Source organism: Phacochoerus africanus, chromosome X (genome assembly GCF_016906955.1).
Source record: "Phacochoerus africanus isolate WHEZ1 chromosome X, ROS_Pafr_v1, whole genome shotgun sequence".
NCBI classification, from domain to species: Eukaryota; Metazoa; Chordata; class Mammalia; order Artiodactyla; family Suidae; genus Phacochoerus; species Phacochoerus africanus.
In genome coordinates this window covers 5,935,149-5,960,391 of record NC_062560.1, presented here as the reverse complement: position 1 = coordinate 5,960,391, position 25,243 = coordinate 5,935,149, and the positions used below count along the sequence as shown (strand labels likewise).

Here is a 25,243-nt window from a genome sequence, read left to right as displayed (position 1 = left end):
CTTACTCACCAAACACCTATTTTCCCCTCTTCTCAACTAACCACAAATGGACTTGTTTTGTGTGTGTGTGTGTTTTACAGGCCCCCACCTGTGGCATATGGAAGTTCCCAGGCTAAGGGTCAAATTTGAGCGGAACCTGCAACCTACACCACAGCTCAAGGCAACACTTTATCCTTAACCCACTGAGCGAGGCCAGGGATGGACCCCACATCCTTAAGGATACTAGTCAGGTTTGTAAACCACTGAGGCCCAATGGGGACTCCCTGGCCTTTTGGGTCTTTTTTTTTTTTTTTTTTTTGGTTTTTGAATCACATAGCTGACCTTTCCAAAGTCAAGACATGCCTTTTTGGTTTGTTATTCCCAGGCCACAGAATCGCAAGCTGGGCCCTCATGACCCCACATCGATTTGAGGAAGGGGTTCTTTTGCCTTTTAGGTGAAGGGGCTGGGGAGCAGGTGTCAATAACTGCTCATCACTGGTACAGCCATTTTGCCCAATGTTTCTGGCTGCATTTAGGCTTCTGAGTATTCCCGCATTATGGCAAAGCTTGGAGAGTGCAGAAAAGGAATGAGGTTTTAAGTAGTGGAGGCAACCCACCTTGTGTCCAGACAGTGCCCAGGGTCCCCGAGAAGACAAAGTCACAGGACTGGCCAAGCACTGGGCGAGGCCAGCGCTGTACCGGGGCTGAGTCCTGATTGACAGGTGGGAAACCTAAGTCTGTTTTCTACAGAAAGTGTTGGAGCCAAGGGTTTTTCTGCCCCACTACCCTGTCACCCATCCCACGGATGACTCATCTAAGAGGGTGTCGAAAGTCATTTGCCTTTGTGGGCATTCTGGGTCATACCGCATAATGTGCATGTCCTGAGGCAGAGTCACCAGAGGCAGCAGGCTGAAGTGGGGATTCCTGGGCAAAGTTTGGGACAGCCACCTCCAATGAAGCATATTAATGATTCTGCAGTGAAACACAACACTTGCATCCCGTCAAACAAAGACACACTCATTTCTAAATCAGTTTTACATTCCTTGGTTCAGAACTAGTGTCACTGCCAAAGAACCAGAAACTGGGCTTCCAAAGCTTTTTCTTCCTTTCTGGCTATGGACAAAGGGCTATGGATCTGTAATTGGAGAGAAGTATTTGGAGAAGTCAGGTGTTGGCCAAGCCCGCCTCTGCTGCAGTCGGATCTTGGCCAGGTCCCCTGAACTCTTGTAACCCCAGAGTTTCCTCATATGGTCAGCAGTGCCAAGTAGGGACCCAGGAAAGACAGGTCCAGCGACTCAGGTTGGACAAGCCAGGGTACCTCTGGCAGACGAGAGGAGCTGCCAGGAAACCCAGGGGAAGAGCTGAGACAGGCTCTCTTCTGCCTCTGTCTCACCTCCAAGGGCCACCTCCTGTCTCCAGCTCAGAGAGTCTAAATGGGGGTGCGCTGGCTCCCTAGGAGGCCATCGGCCATGTCTGCAGACAGCTGTGGACAGAGGTGCATCTAAGTGGGAGGTTCTGAACAGCCTGCGGTGCCCAGGACGGCCCCACATCATAGAAAGATAGGGCCCCAAACGTCAGTTATGCCAAGGCTGAGGAAGCCTGCTCTACCTCAGAGCTCAGCCTGGTGCATTTTATTTTTTGTTATTACTATTATTTTGGCCGTGCCCAGGTCATGCAGAAGTTCCTGGGCCAGGGATCAAACCCACACCTCAGCAGAGACCCAAGCCATAGCAGTGACAATGCCAGATCCTTAACCACTAGGCCACCAAGGAACGTCTACTATTTTTTAAATTTTATTGAAGTATAGTTGATCACAAAACTGTTCATTTCAGGTGTACGGCACAGTGATTCAGTACTTTTGCAGATTATATTCTGAAATAGGTTCTTACAAGATAATGGCTATACTTTCCTGTGCTAGACAGTACACTCTTTTTTTTTTTGGTCTTTTTAGGGCTGCACCCACAGCACATGGAGGTTCCCAGGTGAGAGGTCCAACTGGAGCTGCAGCTGCTGGCCACAGCCACAGCCACACCAGATCCAAGCCATGTCTGTGACCTATGCCACAGCTCACAGCAGCACCAGATCCTTAACCCACTGAGCGAGGCCAGGGATCGAACCTGCATCCTCACGGATACTAGTCAGATTTGTTTCCTCCGAGCCACGATGGAAACTCCTATACTGTAAAATTCTTGCTGCTTATCTATTTTATACACAGTAGTATGTGTATGTTCAGCTTATATCCCTAACTTATCCCTCCCTGCTTCGCCCTCCCTTTGGTAATGACTGGTTTATTTTCTATGTCTGTGAGACTATTTCTGTTTTATGTATACATCTGTTTGCATTATTTTTTAGTCTACATACAAGGAAGATCAGATAGTCTTTCTCTGACTTATTTCACGAAGCATAATAATCTCTAGGTCGATCCACATTTCTGCAAATGGCACTATGTCATTCTTTTTATGGTTCATTCATTTTATTTTATTTTATTTTATTTTAGTCTTTTTGCTATTTCTTTGGGCCGCTCCCGCGGCATATGGAGGTTCCCAGGCTAGGGGTCCAATCGGAGCTGTAGCCACCGGCCTACGCCAGAGCCACGGCAACACGGGATCCGAGCCGCGTCTGCAACCTACATCACAGCTCACGGCAACGCCGGATCCTTAACCCACTGAGCAAGGGCAGGGACCGAACCCGCAACCTCATGGTTCCTAGTCGGATTCGTTAACCACTGCGCCACAACGGGAACTCCAGGTTCATTCATTTTATAGTTGGGTAATATTCTATTATGTGTGTGTGTGTTTTGTATGTATGTATATGTGTGTGTGTGTGTAAAATTAAGGAAATGTACATATATACACATACATGCATAAAACACATCTTCTTAATCCCATAATTAGTTTTTTGTTCTTTGTTTTTACACTGTTGATCTTTTCTCTTATTCTGGCTATGCCTGCAGCATGCAGAAGTTCCCAGGCCAGGCACTGAACCCATGTCCTAGCAGTGACTCCAGCCACAGCAGTGACAACAACGCTGCATCCTTAACTGCGAGGCCACCAGGGAACGGCATCCGACTGTCTGCTGATGGACACTTGGGTTGCTTCCATGTCTTGACTATGCTAAACAGTGCCTTGTGCATTATAAATGCTGCTTCTAGGTCCTCAGTTGTCATCCAAAGCTGCAGGCACCCTGGACAACCACTGGAGACCTTTTTGGTTGTCATAATGGGCAGGGGGGTTGATACGAGCATCTAGTGGGTAGACCCTAAATATCTCCCAATGCCTGGGGCTGTCCCTACAGCAACAGACCTTCCACAATTGCAGCTGAGGAACCCTGGGAGAGACAAATTAACTGTCAAAGAGACCCCACCCTGCTCCCCATCTATCTGAGGACAAGACATCCCCCTGTCCTAGAACCCCTAAAAGGAACGCTGGACCCTGGACCCAGTGGATCTCACCAGTGGGCTTTCCATCAGGGCTGAAAGTCAAGCCAGTTGCCCGAGCTGAGCCCAGAACTGCGCCACAGCCTGAACTTCCTGCTCAGGATAAGCATTTCAACACCACCGACGCTGGCACCTGCACTGTTTACCCAGTTTCCGTCTTGGACAACCCTGGAGGTAAGACAGCACCTCTGCCTCGTCCTTGCTACCTCTTCTATTACCTGGATCCTGGGGCCATGAGGGAGGAGCTCCAGGAGTCCTTGACTCCGTGACTCCGTGAGTTTTACGGGGTTAATGCGCAAACAGGGTGGGGAGTTAAATCAGAGGATGGGGCAAACAGCACAAGGCAGGTGGCCGCTGCTCTGGAGAACATGGTTTAGAGTTTTTACCCACAACCTTGTCATACCTGTTCTATCAGCCTTTTCAGGGATGCCTGATTTTTACGGTTTACATGTTAAAGACAAAGAGAGGAAGTCTCTACATTTTTTTTTTTTTCATGCACTGGAGCCTTTTACATTTCTGTGTCCCGATAGCATCAGTTGTTAGGCGCTAAGCTCACTGTACATGAAGATGGGGCAGCGGCTCCATTAGGAAAGAGGCAAGTCCCTATAGGACCAGACCCAGCAACACGGGGTCGGGTATCACTGTGTTTAGTGCCCATGGCACATAACCACAAAATAGAGCACCCTTTCTGTAAAATAACTTTGCCCTTTGCAGAGACATCACCTTGGATCAGAAATGTTTTTAATCCCCCCTCTAACGCAACCTGCAAGGGTTAGCTCCATGGAGAGGGGTGACCTGGACCTGAAAAATGCTAATACCTAGATAAGCAGCAAAGTTAGCAAGAACCGGGCATCTTTTTTTTTTTTTTTTTTTTGGCCGCACCCACGGCATGCGGAAGTTCCTGGGCTAGGAGTCGAACCTGCGCCACAGTAGTGACAACACTGGATCCTTAACCTGCTGAGTCAGCGAGGAACGCGCAAGAGGGGGGCATCTGAATTCATGCTGCTCATTCTCTCATAACATGGACGGTTAGGCTGACAGGGGTTCCCTGCAGTTCTCAGCATGTATCTCTGGGGAAAAGAAAAATCACCTTTTGTGGGTGTGCAATAGGTAGCTTATGCGTGGCAGGCATTGCAAAGGAAACACCCCAGATGCTTATTTTCTGCAACTGAAATACATTTGCAGAACAGAGAGGCTGATTTCTAAACCACAGGATCATTCCCTGTTTAATCCGGCTCCTTTATAAAGAGGGTCTGCAGAGCCAAACTCTAGTGTTATAAACCGCACATCCGAAAACACAGCCAGTGTAGCCACTAGGAACGGTGCCCGGGCCGATTCCAAGGACAGATTCAGTGGTGGACCTCTCAGCTAGGCAGGAGATCTGGTTCTTTTTCATTTTTCAGGACACACATTCAAGTGGCTCGTGAGACTGACTTTGAATTTGTATATTGAAAAGGAAAAATGTGGAATAAAAAAAAAGGTTTTAAAAAAGTGGAACTGCTATTAATTCCTTCCCAAATGTATGTGTTGGAAAAGCAATGGATAGGAAGCTTAGAACGACACCCATCTTTCATGGAATACATTTGATGACAAATACATCTTAATCTAACTCAGAAACAGTTGTACCTCACACCGGTGTGAATGGCCATCATTAAAAAGTCTACAAATAACAAATGCTGGAGAGGGTGTAGAGAAAAAGGAACCCTCCTACACTGTTGGTGGGAATGTAAATTGGTACAACCACTATGGAAACCAGTATGGAGGTTCCTGAGAAAACTAAATAGAGAACTACCATAGGATCCAGCAATCCCACTCCTGGGCATCTATCCACACAAAACTTTCCTTGAAAAAGATACATGCTCCCCTATGTTCTTTGCAGCACTATTCACAAAAGCCAAGACATGGAAACCACCTAAATGTCCATCGACAGATGAATGGATTAAGAAGATGTGTTCCATCTTCCATATACACAACGGAATACTGCCCAGCCATAAAAAAGAACAAAAGCATGCCATTTGTAGCCACACGAACAGAACGAGAGATTCTCATACTAAGTGAAGTGAGCCAAGGAAAGACAAATACCATATGATATCACTTCATTGTGGAATCTAAAATAGGACACCAGTGGACGAATCTATGAAACAGACAGACTCGCAAATGTAGAGGACAGACTTGGGGTTGCCAAAGGGGTGGGGGAAGGAAGGATTGGGAGTTTGGGATTAGGAGGTGCACGTCATTACAGCTGAAATAGACCAATAACAAGGACGTACTACACAGCACAGAGAGCTCTTTTCCATATGCTATCCTAAACTGTCATGAGAAGGAAAATCTAAGAAGAGAATCCGGGGTTGCAACATTTTCATAAGGCCAAACGAACCCATTTTCTCTTCCAAGTCAAGCTACAGCACAAAACACACCTCTTTCCTCACTTCTCCTCGGATTTCTGGACTCAACATCTCCATTCATCTTTTTTTTTTCTTTTTTTAACCAATCTTGTGTTTTCAAAGGACCCCTTCATCCAGAAAGACCGACCATTTGGTCGTTACTTTCTTTTTCCCTATAAACCTCCTCGGTTTCGAGCAAACAAACAAATGATTACATATCAAATAACACTGCTGCAGGTGGCCTTACAGATATTTTTTTTTCCCCCCAAAGGTAACTCTCCAGATAAAAATCGTTTGACCTTTCCTTCGTCCCACACCAGCGAGTTGAAAACTCTATCTCCCAGAGCGGACACTTCCCCTTCTTTAATGAACTCCTACCCTGCACGCTCTTTATTCCAGAAAAGGAACAGAAGAGGAGCCTGTCAAGGTTCTTTGAAGCTGTGCCTCTAAAAGCAACTATTCCCAGTAGCTGTTTTCTGCCGTCATTGGCCTCAAGAGCTTAGCAGCTGAGAAACAAAAAAAAATTAAGGACACTCACCGGTCCTTATGGGGCTGTCAGACAGCTCTTCTGTGGGAGGCTCAGACCAGGTGCCTTGACCTCCAGGCACCTCACTCAGCACCCTTTCCAAGGACCAAATGGGACCGCATAGCAGCCCAGAGCTCCCGGCTTTGACTCGCCCTTGCACAGCCTGAGGAAGTTGTAGCGACCGACCGACATCTCCGGCTGTAAAGTCATCACCCGATCACTGGCCAATCTTTCATGAAAAAGTTATTTAATGAAGTGCCTGCATTTCTCTTCACACCCAAGTGCCTCATCTATCAATCAGAGGGGAGCTGGGCTTCCTGAACTGAGTAGTCACGCTGGGGGCGTGACACGTCCACCCCCTTGGGAATCCTTGCCAGGGACCTTTATTTCCCGGTAGGAAAGGCACCCAGAGGTGGGGGTGGGGGCGGGGCAACCACCCAGGTTGTACCCACAACGTTTCACGTGTGCACCTGAGTCAGCAAACTTCACGTGGGCAGGGCACACGTGCTGGTGGAGGAGAGGCTGCATGACGCCACGTGGGGGCCCATGCAGGAGACAACGGGGGGGCTTGGGGGAGGGCGGGGCCCAGCCAGGGTTCGGTGCCTGACCTGCGGCCCAGAGGCCCTGCATTGCAGCCTGGCCCTCAGCTGGCACCCCTGTGCTGGACACATAGCCCCGAGGAATGTATCCCCTGCCAATACCCGGGCCAAGGAATCCGCCAGGCCACCTAGAGCCTCGTGGGCGGACAGCACACAGCCTTTCTGGACCGAGGAAGTGAATCTGCACGTTGGGGTCTGCTGACACAGCTGGGGGACATCTGGACCCCAGAAAACATCGTTTCCAGCATTTCTCTGCTGGGGTGTCCCCTCCCATCATTATGTCATCTGCATTCGGTAAAAAAAAAAAAAAAAAAAATTCTAATCCTCCGTCTTTGTTTTCATGATCCCATGTCTATAAATAAAACATGGCTTATTCTTAATTATTTTGTGTGCCTCTGGCTCTTGGCCGGCACTTCCATAAGGAAGACAGAATGGAGCAGGTGTTGTCACATCTCCCACTTGTAATGGCAAAAACCCAGACTGATAGTAAGGTGAAACCTGAAAAAAACAATCTAAGCACGACTCATGCAACGGCGACCTTTGGCCTCGGGAGGGGGGAGGGCCTCTCTAAAACTTACTCCTTGCAGAGATGGTTCAAAATTCCATCGCTGTGATCAAAATTCCGGCATGGCCCGTGATGCTTCTGGTCACTGAAAGCTTTCAAGCTCACAAGGGGGTGTCCAGTGCAGTTCTGAGGCTGTGCACGTTTAATTCCGGGCAAAGGCAACTTCAGTTGGGGCGTGGCTTTGGTGGTCCCGGGAGGCGGAGCAGGAGGAAAGAGTTGAGCTCATTATCCCTCACCCAACCTAAATCTGCTCCTTGGTCCGTCCCGGCCAGGAAAGTGCAGGCAAAGATCCAGCCAAAGGGCAAAGAGGTCCCCTATGGCTGGTCCTGTCCAGATATGGCTTCGGGCCACTGGACCTCCACTCTGAAGGGCATTCCTACAAGTCCACGGGGGCCAGTCCCATTGGAGTCCTCCCTGTGGACAACGCATTCTCTGCTGGAGCCACCTCTCCTCCCCCCGGGAGCAGAGGTCCACATGGCTGTCAGGCCCCTCCCTGCTGGTTCCCAATGGTTCCTGAGGTCAGCTGGTCCTGCCATTTCTGAGAGCCTCTGGAAGCCCGCCCTAGACCAGTGCAGCCCCTGCTTTGCTCACGCAGGCAGGTGTCAGCCCCTCATGCCCCGAGAGACACAAGATCAGATCCCAGCCTCTCCAGGGGGTCTTGTTAAAGGGTCCTCATGAGATGCCGTGAGAAGGATGCCCCACCCCCACCCCACGGGGACGGGCAGGACACCAAGGCTGAGAAGCCTCTTCAGGAGCCCCCTGCTCTCCTTCTTACCTGCCAGACCACCGAGCCCACTCCCTGCCTGCGCTGGAGGTTCCTCTAGGACTTTTATCTGTTTGAACCTCAGCCAACACCTTCGAGTTAATACTCTGCTAGCACACAGGTTCCCCAGAAGAATTTATCTTTGTAAGGTGAAGAGGATTTGGAGTCAGGCCCCCGGGCCAGCCCTGTGACCTCAGAGAAGCAGATAACCAGCCCAGGGCACTGGCTCCCTCTGGGATGCATTCCAGGGAAGGACATTCGGAGCAGATAATGGACCAGGGCGCAGCGCCCGGAACGTAAACATAGACTCCTTTTCCACCTGTTTTCGAAGGCAAAAGTGAAAAGCCCGCCCTGGATGGAAGTACGTTAAAATGCCATGCTTCACGGCTGGGAAAAGCAGGGGCTTTAAAGAAAGCATGGAGGTGAAATGGCTGCAGGTGGAGCCCGGGTGCTGTCTGACCTCCCTCTCACCACGCCGACCACCTAAAACCCGGCCCGCCTTCTCACTCTGGGGAGGAAGACCCTGCTGGAGAGAGGACTGCTGGAGAAGTCTGGGGTTCCCCAAGGATGCAGGCATGGTGGAGTCCATCCAAGACGAGAGAGCAAAGACTCCTTTTCCAAGACAGCCTTAATGAGGGGAACCAGCATCTCCATGCAAATCAGGCCCTTGGGACCAGAGCACCAGCACGCATCTAAGAAGTTCCTCGCTTCAGCTGCAGAGGGCCTGGAGCCCTAGGACTCACTGTGCAGCGCCCCCCCCCCCCCATTATTATTGACAATCACCTTCGTATTGTCTTAGCTTGAGCAGTGCAGGATCTTTCTGGATGTATGAGGTCAGTTCTGCCTACACACAGGATGGTCTGTGCTATTTTCCAGCAAGCCCCTGCCACCTTGTGAAGCCCCCAAAGGCTAAGTAGCATCTACAGGATGGATAAACCACAGGATCCTACTGCACAGCCGGGGAGCTATGGTCCATACTCTTTGATAAACCATCAGGGGAAAGAAAATGAAAAAGAATATATACAGGGAGTTCCTGTTGTGGCACCGCAGAAACGAAGCCAACTGGTATCCCTGAGGACCAGGATCTATCCCTGGCCTGGCTCAGTGGGTTAAAGATCTGGCATTGCCTTGAGCTGCGGTGTAGGTCGCAGACACAGCTCGGATCCTGCATTGCTGTGGCTGTGGCACAGGCCGGCAGCTGCAGCTCTGATTCAGCCCCCTAGCCTGGGGACTTCCATATGCCAGGGGTGCGGCCCCAAAAATCAAAAAAAAAAAAAAGAAAGAAAGAAATAAAAACACGTGTGTGTGTGTGTGTTTAACTGAATCTCTCTGCTGTGTTGCAGAAATTCACACAGCATTGTCATAATCACGTCTACTTCAATACAATTTTTAAAAATTAAAAATAAAGCCCAGAAATGCTAAACTGCCATAAGCACTCTCATACCTCCAGGCTTGAGACCCTCTGGGGAGATGAAAAGCAAGATTCTTGGGCAGCAAAGGGTGAAAAGGATGCAGGCTCCCTCCCCCGACCCCCGGAATCTGTTTGTCACAGGTAACCTGGATGGCGGCTGATCACCAGGGGGCGAGATATAAAATTCCGCATCGTTTCAGGGTGGCCTTATTTTTGCTTACTTGTGGTTTTTATTTTAATTACCATGCATTGCCTGTTCTTCATGAGCCAGCTAATCATGACCTTGTCCTTGATATACTGCTTTTGGGGGCTTGAAGTTATGGCTTTATTATTAAACCCCAAATTGAGTCCTAGTAAATTACCTTCCTTTAAATGGCATTCTGGTGACTCCAGGAGGAGGGAGGCAAGGGAAATAATCGCCCCTGAAGTTCTTTCAGAGCAAATGGCCCTAGGAAATGGGGCTGAAATATATGCCTTTTAAATGTTATTCTTTAGACATTCATATTACAGCAACCAACAGACTACTCAACTGCAATGTGGCCAGAAATACATTGGCTGTGCCTGTTTAATCCATCTAGTCCACTTAACCTATCATACAGCTCTGAAGCCTGTGCCATTGTATATATAAATGTATATATGTATATATATACAGCAAACCTTTTTTTTTTTTTTTTTTTTTGCTTTTTAGGGCAGCACTCACAGCATATGGAGGATCTGGATCTAAGCTGTTTCGGGGACCTACACCACAGCTCACAGCAACGCCAGATCCTTAACCCACTGGGCGAGGCCAAGGATCGAACCTGCAACCTCATGGTTACTAGTCAGATTCATTTCCACAGCGCCACAAGGGGAACTCCTACACGGAGCCTTTATACAGAGAGGACTTACCTCATTAGTTTCCTAAAGCCATACAAGCAACTACTTACTGATAACATATGATATATGTACTTAAGTAAATTAAATATGTTTATATTTTAGGCAATGACCATCCTCTTAAGTTTCTTAAACCCACACATGTGTATTACTTGTATATAATATGTAACATATAAGAATGTATGTCTAGGAGTTCCCGTCATGGCTCAGTGGTTAATGAATCCGACTAGGAACCATGAGGTTGTGGTTCGATCCCTGGCCTCGCTCAGTGGGTTAAGGATCTGACATTGCTGTGAGCTGTGGTGTAGGCTGCAGACACGGCTTGGATCCCACATTGCTGTGGCTCTGGCGTAGGCTGGTGGCTACAGCCTTGATTCGACCCCTAGTCCGGGAACCTTCATATGCTGCAGGAGCAGCCCCAGAAAAGGCAAAAAGACAAAAAAAAATGAAAAAAAAAAAAAAAGAATGCATGTCTAGGAGTTCCCTGGTGGTATAGTGGTTAGGATTTGGTGCTTTCACCACCACAGCCACAGTTCAATCCCTGGGCTGGGAATTGAGAACCCACATCAAGCCACTGCATGTCACAGCCAAGAATGTATGTCTTTGGTCTTTGTAAGTTAAGCATATTTAAATTTTATGTAAAGACATTTCAAGTTTTTAAAAATCACATAGCAGTTCGATTATTTGCATACATAACATAAACCGTATGTGCATGTCTACAAATAATACACATACACACAGCTCTTCCTCTCATGATTCCTAAAACCTTCATGCTTTGAGGTTCTTCATTTTCCCTTTGCTGTACCATTTACTATGTCAGTTTCCTCTTACTGTAACGTGCTGGGTATCACAATGCCTTGCTCACATTCTGAGTTCATACTGAATGACTGCCTCAGGACAGCTGGTGGATAGAGAGCTGAAGGGCCCCAGTGGACCCCAAGCCTACCAGGAGTTTGGTGTTTCCAAAAGCATGTTGGGGGTAGGAGGGTGTGTGGGGGTACAGCTCCGACGTAATGGGATATAAGCAGATATTGCTTTCCTGTTAAAGTGTGTGCGTGGTGTGTTTGGGAAATGCTAGGTTTAAAAAAGAAATGAGAAAAGCATCCTTGACCTCTGGTACAAAAGGTTTCAGGTAGACAGGTTGCCTGTGGATTTTGGAAGGATGGTGTTCGGGGCACTGCTTTGTCCAGGCTTGTGGCATCTTGGGGAGGGAGAGGCGGTGGCCAGCAGCTGGATTTCTGCTCCTCCAAACCGTTTGGTTCACCGTGGTGTGTTTGGTCAGGCCACACAAGAGTGAGGGAGGAGGTGAACAGCTGAAAACCTGCCTCTCCGGCCTGGCTGGCTGAAGAGCTGCTCAAAGAAATAAGGTCACAGTTGGACAATGCTATTCTCGGTTTACATTCTCATGGCTTAGGAAAAAGATCAAATAAAAATATTTCCTCTAGTTTATGTTTTAGATCTTTCTTTGTCCTCTTCTCTTACAGTTTTTTGCTGGTGATTTCCACAATACATAGATAGATAGATACAGATACATAGAGACAGATAGGGATATATAGAGACTGGGAGTTCCCATCGTGGCGCAGTGAAAAGGACTCCGACGAGGAACCATGGGGTTGCGGGTTCGATCCCTGGCCTTGCTCAGTTGGGTGAAGGATCCAGCATTGCCATGAGCAGTGGGGTAGATCCCAGATGTGGCTCGGATCTGGCGTTGCTGTGGCTGTGGCGTAGGCTGACAGCTACAGCTCTGATTTGACCCCTAGCCTGGGAACCTCCATATGCTGCAGGTGTGGCCCTAAAAAGCAAAGCAAAACAAAACAAAACAAAACAGGAGAAGAATATAAAAACAGACAGTTCCGCCTGTTGGTCCTTTGCAGGAAGCAAGATGCCACCCTCCCTGTGCCTCCTCTGCTGTGTGACCTGAAACAACAGACTTTGCCTCTCTGGAGCTCCAGCTGCCCACTTTTATAACAAGGATAATTACACCGACTGCATCTCTCATGGGGAGAATGAACTAAGCCATCCTTTCAAAAGAGGTGAGCCGGAGCTCCCATCATGGCTCAGTGGTTAACGAATCTGACTAGGAACCATGAGGTTACGGGTTCCTTCCCTGACCTCTCTCAGTGGATTAATGATCCGGCATTGCAATGAGCTGTGCTCTAAGTCACAGACGCGGCTGGGATCTGGCATTGCTGTGGCTCTGTCGTAGGCCAGTGGCTACAGCTCCGATTAGACCCCTAGCCTGGGAACCTCCACATGCAGCAGGTGCGGCCCTAGAAAAGACAGAAAGACAAAAACAAAAAACAAAACCCCCAAAAAACCAAAAGAGGTGAGCCTGCTCCAGCTGCAGTGCTTTGAAAGCTAGCGGCCATCACCCAGTTGTGGGGAAACAAAAAGCCGCTTTGCAGCATGAACTAACTCCCTGTCCTATGTGGGGGGCGGGAAGGTTGTCTCCATTTCTGCCTTGAGCAGATGTTTCTGAGACCCCCACGTGCAGATAAGAAGCCACGTGCCTCCACGCCTTTCCCTTGAGCCAGTGGGCGGAGTCACGTGAAGGATCACCTGCGCGGGGTGAGGCTGCGCATAGACTCTCCCCCCACCCCCCGCAGCCGTCCTGCGCAAGTCCTGGAAAGAGAAGAAAGGGACATAGACGCCAACAACCCAAGGCACATCCTCCGTGGGTCCCACCACCCCTGACAGGTCCTGGACAAGAGGATCTATGCCAGAGGACTTAGCCAGACCAGAAATCAGGAGGGGAAGAAAAGAGGGAGGCAGGGAAGGAGTGGGGTGGGGGGGCGGGCAGGAGAATTCATTATGCAATGACTAGTCCTAGCAGGCTGGGGGCGGGGGGGGGGGGGGGTTGGGGGGGGAAGGGCGCATGCGCGTTGAGCCCCTCCCTCCGGCATCCAGGGACACACGCGGTCGCGCAAAGGGCCCAAGTGGGAATTCTGAACGCGCTAGTGTTCCACCAGGCCCCTCAACTCCCCCCATGTCTTGAGTGTTTCGCCACTGTACCTACACGCAACCTTACACAGTGCTGCGTCCTGAGGTGCCAACTTATTGGCATCACCAATCCTGTTCTTCCTCAGCTGTGCACGTTATAAAGCTCACGCCCGAGTCTCATCATGAACCCAAACCTGCATTTTAAGGCTTTTGTAGGACTTTCTTTAGGCCCTCTGTCCATTTCTTGAAGGCTGGTTTAAAAAGTGAGATACTGGGGAGTGTGGCTCCCATTGTGGCTCAGTGGTTAGGAATCCGTGTAGTATCCATGAGACGCAGGTTTGAACTCTGGCCTCACTCAGTGGGTTAAGGATCTGGCGTTACCATGAGCTATGGTGTGGGCCACAGACCCGGATCACATCTAGGGGTGCTGTGGCTGTGGTGTAGGCTGGCTGCTGCAGCTCTGATTCATCCCCTAGCCTGGGAATGTCCATGTGCTGCAGGTGCAACCCTAAAAAGCAAAAAAATAAAAATGAAAAAATGAAAAGTGAGATAATAAAAGCGGTACTTATATATTACACATCAACCATACCTTAATAAAAAAATATACATCTGGAGTTCCCGTCGTGGCGCAGTGGTTAACGAATCCGTCTAGGAACCATGAGGTTGCGGGTTCGGTCCCTGCCCTTGCTCAGTGGGTTAACGATCCGGCGTTGCCGTGAGCTGTGGTGTAGGTTGCAGACGCGGCTTGGATGCCACGTTGTTGTGGCTCTGGCGTAGGCCGGTGGCTACAGCTCCGATTGGCCCCCTAGCCTGGGAACCTCCATATGCCTCGGGAGCAGCCCAAAGAAATAGCAAAAAGACAAAAAAAAAAAAAATCAAAGTTCCTAAATGCACTTCATGCTAATGCGTAGCTGCATCTTGCTGAAATCAAATAAAACAATCACGGGCACAGATGTCTGCCACACTCTTCACCTCAAAGACCCTGGGAGCACCTCCCATGACACAGGACCAGCCCCCAGAGAGATCACTTGCCAGGGTCCACAGAGCCAGTAAGTGCTAGTAAGCCTTAGTTCCTACATTTTACCTAAAAATCATCATATGTAGAGGTTCTCCTGTGCCCACACACCACAAGCCAGCACCTTTCACACCCCAGCAGGGGGTCCGTGGCCCAGACCCCGTGGCCAGGACCTGGGTGAAATGCAGATGCTGATTCAATGCAGGAGGACAGAGTGGGGCAAGGGCCCAGATGGTCTGATGCTGCTGGTCCCCTGTCAACCCCCGCGAGGAGTAAACGGGTCCTCCCCTGAAGCCAGGTCCTCCAGGGTAAATGGGATGCAAATAGGCACAAGCCGCCTGCAAACCGCCCCGGGGCTGCAAGTGCAGCCATCTGCATCAGGCCCCCCTTCCAGAGCTCCCTGGCCTGGGCTGTGTGGGGGGAAACAGGTGGCAGGAGGGAACCACAACCTGGGCCCCCCCCCCGACTCCAGCTGCCTAGGGGAGCCAGAGCTTTCTGTTTCCCAGCATCATCAGAGAAGATCCCCACTCTTGGATCCATCTTGACCCTGAATGCAACACAGAAGATATAAAAGCCTGTCTCCCCGGGCTGGTGTGAGAGTCAAGGTTTGCAAGCCCCCCCGCCCCCCCAGTGACTGTAGCAGAGTACAACCTACAGGCATCTGCCTGCGGTCGGCCCCAGAGGGCACCTGTCCCCTGCCCCACCTACCACCATCCAAGGACACTAGGCTGGACCCACACCTTGTAGATGGATGCTGGGTGGGGCCTGTACCTCAAGGACATGAAGAGAAGGACAGGGCAGACGCAGGTCATAGCACATGACCTCAGCAGAGCCACAACCAGAGACAAAGACCCTTGTTCTCCGAGGAGGAGCTGAGTGACCTCGGCAAGTTCCTGTGCTCTTATGCATCTGGGATCTCGGACGAAAGGGTTAATTAGCAGGACACTGTAGCTGTGTTTTACAAGCACGGAAGGGCACGTAGTCTAAGCAGCAAGGAGCCTGCTTTTGCCAGGAAGATGTAGAAATGAACCGGTGAAAGGGTTTAACTCTACAGGGAGTATGTTCTTTTATTTGTTTACTTATTTATATTTTTATTTCTTTTGCTTTTTAGGGCCGCACGCGCCACATATGGAAGTTCCCAGGCTCGGGGTCTAATGGGAGCTCCAGCTACCATCCTATGCCACAGCCACAGCAGCGCGGGATCCGAACCTCGTCTGCGACCAACACAGCAGCTCACCACAACGAGGGATCCTTAAGCCACTGAGCGAGGCCAGGGATCAAACCCACGTCCTCATGGATCTTAGTCTGCTGTGTTACCGCTGAGCCACAATGGGAACACCTGTATGTGTGTGTGTTTTTTTTTTTAATCCTTCTTGAATCCAAGCGCTTCTAGTGGGGTTGTGAATTCTTGGGAGTCAAGGGACACCGGAAAAGTGACTGCATATACAGGACAGAAGCTCTGAGTATTTCCCCTGCTTTCCTCTTTCACTTGGCTACTGGGGTGACATCTATACACAGGATTCCATACATAGGTGTGCATGTGTGTACATGTAGGCAGACAGACATATAGATAGATAATAAAAATGATAAAGATGATAGGGATAGAAATAAAGATAGATGACAGAGAAAGGCAGACACAGATAGATGTAGAGACAGGAGGTGGTACTTGCCTCTAGTTGGGGGGAGACGGCGGGAGTGGTGGGGGGGCGCTGCTAAACATCCCACTACACACAGCACTCTCCCCGCACAGAGTGACTGTTAGTTTGCCAGCGCTGCCATAACAAAGGACCTTAGGCTGAATGGCTTAAGCAACAGAAATTTACTCCCTCCCAGCGAGGGAGGTGGGACATCCAAGACCCAGGTGTCTGCAGGGTGGGGTCTCCTGAAGCCTCTCTCCTTTCTTTTTTTAATTACAAGAAATTAAAAAAAATTTTTTTTGGCTGCATTCATGGCGTGCAGAAATTCTGGGGCCAGGGATCAAACCTGTGCCACGGTGGTGACCTGAGCCATAGCAGTGACAACACGGGATCCTCAACCCACGGAGCCACCAGGGAATTCCCTGAGGCCTCTCTCCTGGACATACGGACGGCCGTCTGTCTCCTCTCCGTGCCCTCACGTGGTTCTTCCTGTGTGTGTCTGTGTCCTGATCTCCTCTTCTTCTAAGGACCCCAGTCCTGTGGCCTCAGGACCCACCCTAGTGACCTCATTGTACCTCTGTCCCCTCTTTAAAGACCCCGTCTCCAAATACAGCCCTGTTCTGAGATCCTGGAAACTGCCTAAGACTTTGACATTGAATGTTGGAGGACACAATTCAACCCTTAACAACCCTCCTGCCCCAAATATAACCAGGGCCGAGGGGGAAACCCTGAGGGGGTTCTGTAGGTTCTAAAGCTTCAATTCAGTTCTACTTTCTTCCCGTCCCTTCCTATCTGCTAAGTCCCATTGGGGGTGTCACCTGCAAAGGCTCCTAGACCAGCCTGCTGTTCCGCCCTGAAGCCCACATGGGACGCCCTGTCTGAGAGGGAACATCAGTTCACAGGGACCGTGACCCCAGAGCTCTGCAGGATACCCTACCTTCCCAGTCCTGATGGGCACATCTGGAGGGCTGTTTACAATGCCGTCTGCTTCCATCACTGTCCCTGACCCCACAGTGCCTCTGCTTTAAGTGCCAGGGGCGGTGGACCCATGCCTGTCACCCTTTCTCTTCCTTACTGAGACTGTGGGCTCCATCATATTCTAACTGCACCTTAGGACAGGTGGCAGCTGAGCAAGACTGGCAAAGGGTTCCCATGAGCCTGTGGGGGAAAGCTCCCCAGGATGCAAGGCTTTCAGTGCAAAACTGGTAAAGCTGTGGACATACCAGGGCGACTCAGTCTCTCTGTGTAGGGCAGATGTTACGTCAAGGGCATGGGTTATCAATTTTTTAAAGAACTGAATGGAGAAGGAAAAGATAGCATTCCTAGGATGCCCTGAATGTTTGCATCCTCCTAAAATACACGGGTTGAAGCCTAACCCCAGGGAGATGGTATTTGGAGGTGGGGTCTTGGGGATTATATTTCTGAGTTCTCCTATACCAAGAAGCAATTCTCTGACTCCAGCTGGGTGTCCTGCAGTTCCACTCAACTCTGACCTGTCTGCCCCGAGAGCGTGTGAGACCCCACAGGGTGAGGGCTTCCATCCCACCAGACTGCCCGCCACCCACCACCCCACCACCTTCAGACATCAATCGAAAATCCTGGGCGTCACCTGTGCTCCTGACCCACCAGTTTTAGACTGGAGCTTCCTCCAATCCCTGCCTTAGGTTTGATTAATTTGCTAGAGTGGCTCAGAGAGCTCAGGAAAACAGCTTACTTACTGTTTACAGGTTGATTATAGAAAGAATATGACTCCAAGGCATCCAGAGGGAAGAGATGCAGAGGCAAGGCCTCAGAGCTTCCACGCCCTTTCCAGAACACTAGCTTCTCAGCACCTCCACCTGTTCACCAACCCAGCAGCTCCATACCTTGTCTTTTGGGGGTTTTATGGAGGCTTCATTCCAGGGGCATATGGATTATATCATTGGTCACGGGTGATGGATTCAACCTCCAGCCTTCTCCTCTCCTGGAGGATGGGCGCAGACTGGAGCCTTCTAACCCTCTGGTTCCCCTGGCAGCCCGTCCCAACAGTGGAGTGCATTGCAAAAATCACCATAACAAAAGGCGTCTTAATCTCTTTCGCCACTTAGGAAATTCCAAGGGTTTTAGGCGCTGCCTGCAACAAGGACCAAATATGCATTTCTTACAACTCCCAGGGAAGTCATTAGGTTTAGAGGAGGTCGGAGGGGGAGTCCCCCTATGATGGGATTGGTGCCCCTATAAGAATAGACACCAGACCTCCACCCCCACCTCCCTATCCCACGCGAGGACACAGAGAGCAGGCAGGTGTCCAAGAGCCAAGAAGCAGGCTTTCTTTAGGAACCGAAATCTGCCAGCACTGCGATCTGGGACCTCCAGCCTCCAGAACCGTGAGCGGTAAATGTCTATTTTGTTACAGCAGCCTAAGGAGACTAATACAGTCTCTTGGTGAGTGTCTCCCATCTGCAAGGTCCAAAACCAATTATGAATCTCCGAAATTGACAGACCACTACCCTCAGAACTTACTGAAGAGGTCCTGCCTGCTTATGTTTTTATGACTGCATGCTGTTTAGTTTCATCTTATTCAATAGAAAGATATACATATAGACACTATGTATACGCATGCATATACCTACACCTTATGGATGGATGGACATATATACATATATATGGACACATATATGCTTTATGTGTACGTATAACCATCTGTATGTAAGGCATACAAGTAAACATACACATATAATACATACTATACCTGAAGGTTACATCATATATATGGATACACAGTATAAAAGTTCCACCCAAGACAGCAGTACTTCGGCACCTGCCCTCTATCCCCTGCACCATAAGGTTTCAAACTGTTCCCAAGTGACCTCTCCAGCTGCAGGACCAGTGAGCATGGAATGCCTGCAACCCCAGAAAGCATCCTGGCATCTCCCACCTCACTGCCAACTCTCGCTGGTTCTGCCAGCCTCCCTAAATGTTCCTCAGGTCTGCAATCAACACAGCTCAGCTTTCAGACCCAGCCCGGGCAGCTGTGGGGCTTGGCACGTGTAACCTGCAGGACCAGCATCACCCACTCACCTTCATGCTTCCGGGACCAGGTTAGATGGAGTCAGGGAAGGAAGTGAGGGCTGCAGAGGGTAAACTGCAGGACCGGGACAGGTTCCAAAGATAATTTTGGCTCCCTGAAGCTTTCCAAACACAACACACAAAGCAAACACAGAGATGGAAGACCCAAGATAGCAACACGAGTAAGCTGAAATCAGTTAGGACTGTAGAGATAGTGGCGTGAGCGCACACACACACACACACACACACACACACACCCCTACACACACGTTACAATAAATGGCAAGTGTAAGTTTATACATTGTGTGGGAAAGGGTCATCTTTTTATTTGTGCCATCGGTAGTCAATTTTTTTTTCTTTTTTTCATTTTTGGGTCCACACCTGTGGTATATGGAAGTTCCCAGGCTAGGGGTCAAATAGGAGCTGCAGCTGCTGGCCTGCACCACAACCACAGAAATACCAGATCTGAACTGTGTCTGTGACCTACACCACAGCTCCTGGCAACACCAGATTCTTTACCCACTGAGCAAAGCCAGGGATCAAACCCACATCCTCATGGACACTAGCCAGGGTTCGTTTCATTACCACTGAGCCACAATGGGAATTCTGTGAATGTGCTTTTGACACCATGCGAGTACAGTTTACTGGATCATCTCTGTCTACATTTTTTTTTTTTTTTTGCTATTTCTTGGGCCGCTCCTGTGGCATATGGAGTTCCCCAGGCTAGGGGTCGAATCGGAGCTGTGGCCGCCAGCCTATGCCAGAGCCATAGCAACGCAGGATCCGAGCTGCGTCTGCAACCTACACCACAGCTCACGGCAACGCCGCATCGTTAACCCACTGAGCAAGGGCAGGGACCGAACCCGCAACCTCATGGTTCCTAGTCGGATTCGTTAACCACTGTGCCACGATGGGAACTCCTCTGTCTACATTTTAAAGTGGTCAGGAAAAGTAAGCCATTGTCCCACCAGGAAAACACACCTTTGCAAAAATCAAGTGTGATCCGTGGAAGAAATTCCATCATCCTTGTGCAAGGGATGTTTCTGAAGAGTATGGAAAATAAGACTTAAAAAAACATGATTGGAGCCATGTTTTCATGTCTCATGGGTGAAGTTCCCCATTGCATCTCTTCTGCACCTGCCATGCGGTTTTGCCAGTTCAGCCTCGGTGATCACGCTGTCGGCACCTCGGTTTCTGTACGTAAACAAACTGCCTTCTCTGTCCAGGAATGCCCAGTGGCCAAAACAGGGCAAGGGGTACCCTCTCCAGGTATCTCTGTCCCAGGACGTCTGACATCTTCATCACCTGCGTCTATGTTATTTGTTTATTTTTGCAGCAAATCTTGAGGAAGCTTCAAAACCCAGGCAATTCCTGAAGCTCCTTCTAAGGAGCTGAGTCTCCTTGACCCAGAGATTGCCAATAGCTTCTGCATCTGTCCTGCAGGTTCAAATTCTTAGTCCAGGCATGGGAGCTTTTTTTTTTCCCTTATAAAAACATTCCTTTTATTTAAAGAATCATCAGAAGTTCCTGCTGTGGCACAGCCACTTAAAGATCTGGCCTTGTCTCTGGTGCGGGTTCGACCCCGGCCCAGGGAATTTCCGTATGTCGTGGGGGCAGCCGAAAAAGAAAAAAAAAGAATTAAGAGATGCAGTACTGTCATAATGTTATAATGCAGTACTGTTATAATATTTTTCTCAAAATAACTCTCTCCTTTGTGTGTCTATTTGCTTCCAAGAATGGCAAGCACATTTTTTTTCCAAATCTGGTAAAAAAAGAAATCAGAGCAAGCAAAGACAGATGAGCCATACAAAAAAAAAGGAGCGATGCATTTTAGAAAATCTCTCTTTTTTTTTTTTTTTTTGCTTTTTAGGGCTGCACGCATGGCAATTATGGAATTTCCCAGGCTAGGGGTCGAATCAGAGCTGCAGCCTCCAGCCTACACCACAGCCACAGCAACTCAGGATCCAAGCCACATCTGTGAACTACACCACAGCTCACAGCAAAACCGGATCCTTAACCCACTGACTGAGGCTAGGGATCGAGCCTGTGTCCTTATGGATGCTAGTTAGATTTATTTCCATTGAACCCCAAGGGGAACTCCCGAGGAGCAAGAATTCAAAAGGTTCTGGTAGGTGAGCATGGGCATGCAGCAGGTGCCCAATATTTGTGGAATACATCTGTTACCAGCTGCATTGTGTCTCCCTCAAAAAAGAATTAAGTTGGAGTCCTAACCCCCAGGACCTCAGCGTGTGACCTTACTTGAAGATATGACCTTTAGATATGTAATTAACTTAGAATGTGGTCATGCTGGGTGGCCATCCTCTGTGACTGGTCTCCTTATAAAAAGGGGATTTTTTTTTTTTTAATCTTTTTAGGGCTGCACTCGCAGCATGTGGAGGTTGCCAGGCTAGGGGTTGAATCGGAGCTGTAGCTGCCAGCCTACACCACAGCCACAGCAATGCAGGATCTTAGCCCTGTCTGTGACTTACACCACAGCTCATGGCAATGTCGGATTCTTAACCCACTGAGCAAGGCCAGGGATGGAACCTGCGACCTCATGGATGCTAGTCAGATTTGTTCCCGCTGAGCCCTGATGGGACCTCCATAAAAAGGGGAAATTTGGACGCAGAAACAGATGCATAGAGAGAGGATGAGACGGGAAGACAGAGGGGGAGGACAGCTATGTACAAGCCGAGGAGAGAATATTCTGGAAGCCATCCTTTCCTCCCAGGTCCCAGAAAGCATTCACACTGCTGACACCCTGATCTCAGACTTTGGCCTCCAGAAGCGGGAGACCACATTCCTGGTGCTGAGAGTCTACCCAGGGTGTAGTACTGTGATACAGTCACCTAGCAGGTAGGGTTGATGAACTGCCTTCTCTGTCTTCAAACCTGGGAAGGTCTCTTACAGCTGCAGCTCTACAAAGACATAATCAATTAACTGAGCATATGTTGTCCTATTCGGCAGTTCTGAGAATTTGACACACTCTGCGTCACTTAACACCCCATTTTAAGCAGGAGGAATCACAGGCACAGAGGTTTACTGCTTATCGTTGCTACACCTGCTGAACCCAGGTGTCTCCCAGGGTGGCTTACGCACTTCCGCAGAAATACAACCCTCACATTTTAAAGTCTCTGGAGCGTTCTTATTTCTGCTTCTGGAAAGGTCCTATCTTTATGCTTAAACACGCATACGCGATGTCAACGAACACTAAATGGAAACGGGGTGGGGGAAGGTATTTCTGAAAATGGCAAAAAAAAAAAAAAAAACAACCCCTCACCCCTCAAAAAAACCCCCAACAACCCGGGGTATGCTCTTCAGGTTGCCATCAGAAAATCTGGAAAAAAAAGAAATCAGAGCAAGCAGAGACAGATGAGCCATACAAGAAAAAAGGAGCGATGTATTTTAGAAAATCCTATTATTTGGACCCTTTCCGGTCAGATTTCGGCTAGGAGGTCTCTCTGGGGGAATGTACCAGCCAGGATGCCCAGGGGATACAGACTTGAAGGCTGCGGACCCGCCCACCACTATGCGTGTGCCCTGCGAGTGCTGGAGGGGAACCTGGCGGGCAAAAACAAAAGAGAAACTTGCTGAGACTGGCGCACCAGTCTGGGACTTAGCCTCATAACTATGGCCACTTGGGTGCTCATTTACTTGATGGCTCTCAGGGATGCCAACCCGAGCATCTTTGCACCCCTCATCCCAACAACCCCAGGCATCGTCGTGCCTCCTCGCTCTCCCTCCTCACTCCTTTTCAAATTTAAGCTATGCATTTGCCTGCGGACTAGGAACTCGGCTCTGCTCGGCCCCTGGACCGAGCATCCCAGCCTGCTGACAGCTGCGAAGTGAATGGGGGTGGATGCGGGCAAATCTGTCCCGCGCGCCCGTGCTACGTCTCAGCCCAGAGGCCCAGAGACAACGGCAGAGCGGACTGTCCCAGGCGCCCGTGCGCCGGACACCCGGGCGAGATCCAGGGCGCCCGGACGCGAGAGCGGCTCCGGGCGCGCATTCCCGGAGCGCACGAGGAGGCCAGAGGTGCGCATGCGCAGAGAGGCTGCCGCTCAAGGCGCGCGATTTTTGAGGGGCCGCGCGAGGCGGCTCCCGGCGCGCGTGCGCAGAGCGGCTCGGGGCGCGCTGGGCTGCCCAGAACGCGCGTGCGCGGGAGCGGCTCGGGGCGCGAGTGCACGGACGCCCGGGGCCGAGCGTGCGCAGAACGGTTCGAGGTGCGCGGCGAGGCCCGGGGCGCGCGAGCGCGGGCCGGCGCGCGCGTCTCCTCCCCCGCCCCCACCTGGCTGAGACGGCGGCACAATGGCGGCGCCCGTGGCCCCTCCACGTCCCGTCACCCACCTGCTCTTTGACATGGACGGCCTCCTGCTGGGTGGGTAGCCTGCGGCCGCCTCCCGCGAGGGCTGTCCGGGAAAGGCGCGGGCGGGGGGAGCAGACCCTCAGGGCCGGGGGCCGCGGCGGGGCCGTGTGCGGGACCCCCGGGCCAGCGGCGGGAGCGCCATGGCCACGCCAGGCCTCCCGCGCGCGGGTCTGCGGCGTCGACGGTGCCCGAGGCACTTACTTCCGGCGGCCGCGCCGCGCGTGGGGGACGGAATGCGTGGGGGCGGCGCTCGGTGCTCGGGGACCACCGCGCGGACGGGAGCTTTCCCTCCGGCTTCGGGGGGTCGCGGGCACTGCGCGCGCAGCCGGGCCTCAGTTTCCCCGTCTGTACCCTGGGCGCCGGCCTGCCCCGAGGTGCACGCACCTTCCACGTAGCATCCTACAGGGCATGGTCCTCCACCCGCCGATTTGGGGGCATCTGCCAACGTCCGGAGGCGTTTGGGGTGACCTGGCTAGAGGGTACGAGTTACTGGCATCCGGAGGGTAGCGGCCGGGGATGCTGCTGAACCTCCCTCAGTGCACAGGACCGCCCCACGCCGTCACTGGCAATGGTCCGAACCCAAATATCTGGTGCAGAGGTGGTGGAGGAGCCCTGCTAAGCGGGCTGGCTGGCCTAGGGACATCACCTGGGAATCGATTTGCAGTGGGCAGAGCCCGGGTCCCCACCCGACAGCTGCCCAATCAGAATTTGCATTTTCGCCCAAGTGCCGGAAAGTTTGAGATGCACAGCATGCCATGGATTTGAGCGGCTAACAATCCGGTGTGCGCTGAACACTCTTTGGACCCATGATGGTAGGCACGAGCTTGACCAACCTAGACGAATTCCACTAGAATTCAAAGAAAAGGCTGTGTTTATAACTCAAGAGAGAAGTGCCCTGAGTGTTGCCTACAGCCCAGACATTTGTTTTATAACGCTCTAAAGTGTTATACTGTTAGGAAACGTCTTCTGACCTCATAGTCTCTGGAAGGTTTCAAAGGACTGTAAAAAATGCCTGCGTGCCTGGTGTGGACGGCTGACCTGATGGAGGTGTGCCTAAGTTAGTGCTTCATCTCGTAAAATTCTGCCTAGTGGGAGGAAATATTTGCCTTGACTAATTAAAAACAAAACTGGCCAGAACTCAGAGAGGTAAAGTTATTTGCCCAGGGTTGCACAGCTAATGAGGAACAGCTGAGAAATGATTCCAGCTCCATCCCATCCTACGTATAAGTGATGTTATGCTCATCTAACAGGGTGGTTGTGACCTTGTCTCCATGGTCATAGTGCTTAGTGGCTCCCTAGTAATGAGACTGATTTTTTTTTTTTAAAGACACAAAAAAGCCTCTTTTTATCGACCCAGAGATAATACATGAATGAATTCCTAGGGAGGGGCAAATAAACTCCCATGGAGGTCATTAATTGGATGGAACAGTGTATGCAGCTACTACATCCGAAATGACTCAATTTCAAAGAGCTTCTGGGATTCCTAGGTATAGTTGGTAGGCATGAGCTTTCCTGCTCAGGTGGTCAAGTTAGATTGTCAAATAAATTCCTTACCCACTAATGAAAGATCCAGAGAACATGTGCGTGTCTCATGAATTTTAATGCAAACTGAGATGTCTCATTAAAATGGAATTTATTAAACTTCTGCACGAGCTTGTTGCCTCCTTCCCCTGGAGAGTCACCCTTCCTCGTTCCCTGGAG

At 50.4% G+C, this 25,243-nt stretch overlaps 2 protein-coding genes across 5 annotated transcripts in view; one reads left to right on the top strand and one right to left on the bottom strand.

The window, feature by feature from the left end:
• The window catches only part of STS (steroid sulfatase), a 207,983-nt gene extending 184,246 nt beyond the window's left edge, over positions 1-23,737 (bottom strand). The window contains exon 1 of the mRNA XM_047765646.1: positions 23,524-23,737. The gene's annotated coding sequence lies outside the window, so the exon portion shown is untranslated. The remainder of the gene's footprint in view (positions 1-23,523) is intronic.
• PUDP (pseudouridine 5'-phosphatase) overlaps positions 23,419-25,243 on the top strand; it is a 302,518-nt gene continuing 300,693 nt past the window's right edge. For 3 of the 4 annotated variants that reach the window (XR_007132898.1, XM_047765648.1, XM_047765649.1), the window contains exon 1: positions 23,419-23,554. Coding sequence is in view for 3 of the 4 variants with exons in the window: in XM_047765648.1 (XP_047621604.1) it covers positions 23,485-23,554 (70 nt within the window). In the remaining variant the exon portion in view is untranslated. The remainder of the gene's footprint in view (positions 23,555-25,243) is intronic. The other variant, XM_047765647.1, reaches the window with a different exon arrangement.